This window comes from Bombyx mori, chromosome 20 (assembly GCF_030269925.1).
Source record: "Bombyx mori chromosome 20, ASM3026992v2".
In the NCBI taxonomy this organism is placed as follows: domain Eukaryota; kingdom Metazoa; phylum Arthropoda; class Insecta; order Lepidoptera; family Bombycidae; genus Bombyx; species Bombyx mori.
The window spans coordinates 3,023,748-3,031,095 of record NC_085126.1 but is presented as its reverse complement, the minus strand read 5'-3'; the positions used below and the strand labels follow the sequence as shown (position 1 = coordinate 3,031,095).

Sequence of the window (7,348 nt, the reverse complement as noted above, 5' to 3'; positions counted from 1 at the left end):
AGTAGTCGAAATTCGACTGTAATTAATTGAAATTATAAATTTGAACATTATTATGGTTGTATTGTCAAGTATTTATTATACTTATATAATCACAGATTTCGCCAAGATTACACTATAGACAAATAATATTAATTTATTCTCAATTTGACTACAGACTATAAGCAATAAGAATAGGTTGACAATAACCAAATAGTATGCATGCGTGTGTGTGTCATATATAAATAAAACCGTTGGAATATTTCATAGTTCCATATACTCCAAACTGACTAATAACTTCCTAAAGTTTCAAGTTATCTTTCGTGATCATGTTTTTTTTTTCCTTGCCTACGCTGATAGCCTTGAGAGACTATTTCAGATTCTCCTTGACGTTTAGGTGAGCTCACGGGGCTCAAGCAGGGAGTGCTGCTAACACTGGCCCTAGCAAGAACAGTGCTTCGCAGAATCTACTACCGGATCGGAAACGCGATCCACTAAGAAGTTCCAGCAATAATTCTATGGGTTAATTTATTCATCGAGCCCTTTGTCGCAAGCGATGGATTCGACGAGGACGGTGACCGGTGTTTGTGTACCTAAAAGCACCGTTAATAGATCGGGAGGATCCGTAACGACGTTTAAACAATGATTAGCTCTGCAACTGGCTAATCTTTGGACTTAAGCTCTATGGCCTATTTAAAAAAAATAAACCAAAAAAAACATACAGTATTCGTCAAATTCTCCCGTGCCTGGCTTACACGTTTATTTCTCTATTTACTTCCCTATCACTTGTCTTATTATCATCAAGCCAAATGTCATGAGTCTACATAATATATTATCGCCCGGAGTCACGGATAAGGTGACAGTGAACTGTTATTCGTTAATTATATTTATCGATTTGTAGAGCAAGTTTAGAGCAATATTTAGAGCTGTTCGTGATTACAATATTGCTTCAGGGTCACCTCAAGCGATTATTAGTTGTTTATCAAAATCTGTGCTGGTGTAATAACTCCAATTTATATATATGCGTTTCGCTGTAAACCATGGGTCAACCCTGATACAATATAACAGAGACTTCGACCACATGCTTCAAGATGCGTGGCAGCATCCACGTTCTGATGTCCTTGAACTGCAGTAATAACTCAAAAGCACGTGGCCCATGGACTCCTGGTGCCTAGCGCCTGGTACTGCGTTGTCTCACACTAGTTTAGTCAAAAACGTGCATCAACCGTGCAAGTCCGATATGAGCTACCCTTCTTGATATTTGAAAAGCACTCTTATTTTAAACCGACGCTGAAAAACATCCCTCTGCGGTAGCCATCACATAAAAACTACATACAAAATTGTATTTTTAACTTCATTCTGGGATAAAAACAAAAAGAAAATCTCAATTTAGACTGTTTGCGATTCGTTTAAATTTATTAAAACATTTCGCGACAGGTTTGGTACTAAACAAAATTATCGGGCTTAGTATTCAGTGATGTACCAGCCGAACTGCTCAGGGTTCCCGTGGAAATCGCCATTGTGTCCATACGCTACACGATCGTGTGCCCAGTCAAGCGCACGGCCTAACTTCAGAGGCTGGTTGAATTCTTTGTTGACGATGTAGTATAAGTTCCTACCTTGAATTCTCGCGGGTACCAAATACCACCGGTATCTGTTATCTGTGGGGCTGTCACCCCCATATGCTGTATGATCTCCCGCGCTGTCAGGACTGTAAGCTAACTTCAGGTATTGGTTGCGTTCGACGCCGAAGATATAGAAGTATAGGCCGTTGTTTTCCCAAAGAGGCGTAAATTTCCAAGCAATATTTCTCGTAATGTATCCTGCGCCGTCCCCGTAAGCCATCCTGTCACCGCCTTCGTCAACTGTGCTGGCCAGCTTTAAAGCGAGATTGTCTTGTCTATTCATCAATTTCATAAATCTTTCGTCGAGGATCCTTTCAACTTCCACGGGGAAGGATTCCCTGACAATCATAAATCCCCCATCACGATTGAGCCTATAGGCGAAATCGAATAAGTTCCTCACGTTGTTTTCGAAGAGTCCATCGATAGCTTCTTTGATGAGGTCGTCCCTGTACTCGCTCTCCAGTTCAAATGCGGTCTGGACAGCCCCACCATAGTTACCGGCGGTGACATCACCAATTAGGCTGGCGACGCGGTGATCGCTGTAGGCACAAACCATGGAGGCGAGGCCTAAGAATGCGAACGCAGCCCCGAAATGCATCTTGATAAGTGAAAACCTAGGGGTGAAACATTATTATTTGATGTAAATATGTAGTACGTATTGTAAATATTTTTATATTAACGGTAAGACTAGAACTCGCATAGTATTTTGGACTACGTAAGGAAGTTACTCATCAAACGTGGTGTCAACGTCATACCGCAAATTTACTGGCCAGAAATCTCGCATAGTGACTTATTCCAAATGATAATATCGTCTATATTTTACAATCGCATACAAAGCTGCCGTGGCTAAATTAATCTTTTTTCTCGGGAATAATTAAGTCGACTATTATCAAAGCCGGCAATGTGACTTTTGGACAATTATTGGTAAATCAGAAAAACGTATTATTGACTTTGTATTCCATTGGCAGTCACAAAATTCTTCTGAACGACATCTTAGATAAATAACAGGTTAAGTATTAATCTTTATTTAATGCAGGTTTTGAACCGTATTCTTTGAAGGAGACGATTATATTCAAATCAATCTGTATTGACATATCGCACCATTCGTGGAAAAAGGTCGCAAGTGAAAAACTCGAACTTTTCAGGAACGTAAAAAAACTGTTTTGTTAAGAAATGGTAAATCATAGATGAAAATGTTCTTAAGAGACTTCATGGACAAAATTAAGCTGCATATATATCTGTTAATGATTTAAAACAATATTGAGTAGTTTTCAAATTAATTTGAAATTAATCGGTTACGTCTTTAATCCCCGTTATGATATTATGACTTTTAGGAATAAGTAAAGTAACCGCTTTGTTGCTACGGTGTTCACACGGATCATAGCTTCGTAATTTTACTTACGTATTTCTTGCCGACAAAATTGACCTAGCCTATGTATGTGTATAAAAAAATACGCCTTTGTTGCGGAAGAATTAAAATAGAAATAATCATAGTAAATAAATTTATGTTTTTATTACAAGTTTAATAATAAAATAAATATGTCTGTATCACTAACAACTTACTTATTCTACTCTGATAGAAAACGTTAAAATATATTTAATAAATCGTATTTTTTTACTACAACAACATTTGTTTGTTATTATTTATGTGAAAATTGAATGCTTAAGGTAGTAATTAAATTTAAATTGTTAATATGAACATATTGAATGAAATCAACCAGCTTTATTAAACAAAAGGACTTGATTATAATGTTTATAAGTAAATTAGTCAATAAAATGCTCAAGACGTAATCTTTTATAAAAACCATGATAATGCGATTGTATATTATTGTCGTAATAAGGACTTATCAAGTCTCTGTTGAAATTTCTAAAAATTGGAAATAGATCATTGTATATCTGCGTTAGTGCCGATAATACTTGGTTACTTTAACTCTGAGCCTTTCTGTTCTGTCTTCCCTTTCTGTAATTTGCATTGGTATTAACCCATTTAGGTTCTTCTTCATAAATATCATATTTCATATTAGTAATTATAGGATTTTGGAGATCAGCAAATAATCGTTTTATTTTAGACCACAAAACTTTGTTGCCAACGGTATCCTCATACCAGTTTTTAGCAAGTTCAACTAATCGTTTATAGTTAAAGAAATTCTCTTGTATCATGTGTTTCACAATACATAATTCTTCGTATTTAATTTCGCATTGCGAACGATTGAGTGCTTTTCGTCTGGTACGTAATAAACTTGTTTTTTTTTTTTGTTTCTACATGCTGCATCGAGTCTCCTTTATTCTGAAAATGAGATTTTTTTTAAAAGCCGTGGATAGTTTTTACTTGCAACATCCATATATACATATATAGTGCAAAACTAAATAGTTTCGGTTTTGTCCTGAACAATTCTCCGAATAGAACGATATTTTTCTGATACCCCTTGATGCTTCATTTTGTAAAAAAATCCATAGACATCTATTTCATTCGCTTCCCCTTTCACAATTTCAGCAAGCCGCATATAGCAATAATCACCTTTAGTTAAAATATGATCGACAGTGAAATGTTATACTGGATTTGCGAAAAACTCCGATCTCCGATTGAGGTGCGCTCAAAATTAGGGTAGTGTTACTGGCTTAACATTTCGACAGAGTTGTTGATCTTTTGTCCAATTTAGATATAAACACTTTTAGCATAAGTAAGCTTTTGGTCCAATTTTTCTCTTTGAGTTTCTTGGAAATTGGTTTATATGATCAATAAAGCTTTTTATTTAAATCATCTACTTTTTTAGGCCGGTCAGAATGACATCCTCGTAAATCTTTCACTGACTCCATCTCTTATTCATCAAGCTGTGTAGACATTTTTTTTCATTTATATCCAAATTCTGTATAAACATATTTTCGCAAATAGTTACTACATTTTCAGTTTTTATACTTTTTGGGAAATTATATTCCAAAGTCTATGCTATTAGTCTTTTCGAATCTTGGTAGATTCGAAAAGACTAATAGCATAGACATGACACTGGTTGTCATGCGTTTAGGCTTCGATTTTACAAATCTTATAATAAAATACAATTCTATTGACGCTCAGAATTTCCCAAACATCAATAATAGTTGAAAATAACAATCCTTTAAAATTTACCTATTTATTCGTTACACTTTTTTCTTTTATCTACATGGATCTCCCATAACTTTTTCTCTTCCCTTTTCCTGTATCCATTAACGGTATGATTTACCAACATTTTTGAATATTTTACTTCTTCACCTGCCAGGAACTTTCATCTCGCATTCTTTTTTAATTCTTTTCATTGCTATTTGATTATTGTTATGGGTCAACTACAATGCGATGAAATTTATATCATTGGCAGTTTAAATAGAGTTTTCTTTTCCACTGACTTTCTCCTCCGCTAATTCTAAAACATTTGCATTATGCGATTGTGTTTCTTTTGATCGAGAGTCTTTGGTTGATTCTGTATAAAAGTTTATAGTTTCCGACAAAGCTGCTAATTCGGAATCACATTGTCTAGTTCCACTGTTCTGTACTGTATTACTTAAACTAGTTTATGATCCATCGTCATAAGAAGAAGAACATCCCTTTGAGACTTTATTTAGATTTAATACCATCTTCAGTAAAACTCATTGACATGTCATGCATGTGCATGCGCATCAAGTCATTTACATTTTCTTTCAATGATATCCATAACTTTACTTCTGCAGTACAGTTTGCAGGAGTATCATATTTAACTTCGCGTAAAAAAATGGTACCTATATACGTTTTCAAAATGGTACACATACGTTTAGATCAATGATAGTTAACTAGGTAGCGGCATGCACGTGAGAACTATTCAGCTAGTGCCCATGCACCACTCTCGTGCGTGATAGATTTAAAAACAAACAAGAAATTTCGTGATACAAATTTTTGTATAATCAAATTTCGCAAGAAATAACTAAATATTAAGTATGTAGTGTGGTTTATCCAACTGATATGCTAATGTTTTTGTTTTTAATTATAATTACGTTACGAAATATTTTCGAAATATACAGTATAAAATTAAGTATTTTCATTTAAAAATTAAAATCCATCGAAATTAATCATAGAAGAAGCGAGCTTATAATATTACGTATGAATGATTCGCAAAAAGTCACGTACAGAAAACAAGTAACTGAACTTGCGCACTTCACATCTTCATCAAATATCGTGGCAAAAGTGTGCATGTTCATTTATGCACGTATATTTTAATAAAATTGTGTATAAGTAACAATAAGCTTTTATTGATAGGGAAAATTTCAAAAATGACCAAATATAACAAAAATTACGTAAATAATAAGGCGAATTATTTAAAAAATAAAAATCTTAGCATTTCGCAAATTTTGCGATATCTCCGTCATTTTTTGGAATATTTTTTTCAAACTTGTTGAGCTCATGTGTCATGGTCTCCTTTAACGAATACTGCAATAAAAAAAATTTGAAGTAATTGTACTTGCGACTTTCTTCTACCAATGGTGCGATATCAACAAATTTTTTTTGTCCAAATGCACAGATTGCCACCTTTGATAATAGACGACTCAATTATGTTGTTCCAAAAATAATTTCTATCATCTTACACAGCTGAGACTTTGATATCGAAACCATAACCAAGAGTGCGACATTCAAATGGTTTAAATTTGCCTTGCCAACCGCATTTCTAATATGACAAAATAGTTTTAAAAAGTATTATTTACCTTCTGTATTAGCTGGAATTCTTGACTTCCATTCAAGACTGTAATTAGATTAGATCATACTGGCGCTTATATACTCCCATCAAAATCTTATCTAGTAGAGGTCAAGTTGTCTCTAACCAAAGAAGGCAAAGGTTCACGCAAACTACAAATGTACAGGGTGTGATCAAATCGGTCCTATAAATAATCAAAGATAAATAATAGTACTGGTAAATAGATTAAATATTGATAGTTCAGCTTAATAAGGCACCTGTATGGTTAGACAATAGACTGCTTACGGACTAAATATTATGTAGAACTTGTATTCCATGAAAAGATTGCCAGAGAATAATCTAGAATAATCACTGGCAAAGTTTCCATGTGACTGTGTAATGTTGTTGTTTATTGTAAAAAAAACTAGTGTTTGCTTAAGTCGATTTAAGATATTTGTCTCCATGCCAGAAACGAAGACGTTTAAAAAGGGGTTAACATATTTGGTGTAGTGGACTGTATGATTAGGATGGGCAAGGAACTTGATAAATAAACTCGCGAGGATTGCACGTATAAAATTTGTATATTTTAGAAATTTTATAAATCGCGTACAATAGCACGGATGGAAAGAGAATGAGAAAACTAAGACATTCCATAATTCAAATTCAAATGTAATGTCAAAAGCCACCACAACCACAACAATAAAAAGGTTTCATACCAATTTGTTGGGTTTCCAACATTTGGAACATACCGGAATCATCCGGATGGTTGTAATTAACCACTCACGGATAGGCAAACTAATATTCCGCCAAAATACGAAATGTCCGTTTTGCATAATTTTATTAATGTCTTTAAGGTTAAGAAAATCGATCACAACACAAAAATCACACTATATACATATGTACATACTCGTATTTATATAGCTCGAAGGACGCAGTGCCTATCACTAGCCAATGTCTCGTAAGGATCCGATAAGCATCAAGGTTATCCGATATTGTTAAAGAGAATAATACACTCTCTTCAGATACGCAATTATTTGGCGCCCTAACAAAGATGTCCGTATTGTAGTTTGCGTT

General features: G+C 34.4%; 1 protein-coding gene across 1 annotated transcript; it reads right to left on the bottom strand.

Annotated features, from left to right (window-relative positions):
- Positions 1–1,364: 1,364 nt before the first annotated feature.
- Positions 1,365–7,313, bottom strand: LOC101745701 (microvitellogenin). The gene is made up of 3 exons (XM_012695110.4): positions 7,182–7,313; positions 6,306–6,479; positions 1,365–2,215 (listed from the first exon to the last, which is right to left on the bottom strand). The coding sequence occupies exon 3, from the start codon at positions 2,197–2,199 to the stop codon at positions 1,441–1,443; it is 759 nt and encodes a 252-aa protein (XP_012550564.1). The 5' UTR covers positions 2,200–2,215; positions 6,306–6,479; positions 7,182–7,313; the 3' UTR covers positions 1,365–1,440.
- Between the last annotated feature and the right edge of the window lie 35 nt (positions 7,314–7,348).

Bases quoted from the DNA above. Each gene is read 5' to 3' on its own strand.
- LOC101745701 (XM_012695110.4), bottom strand. From the start codon at position 2,199: ATGCATTTCGGGGCTGCGTTCGCATTCTTAGGCCTCGCCTCCATGGTT.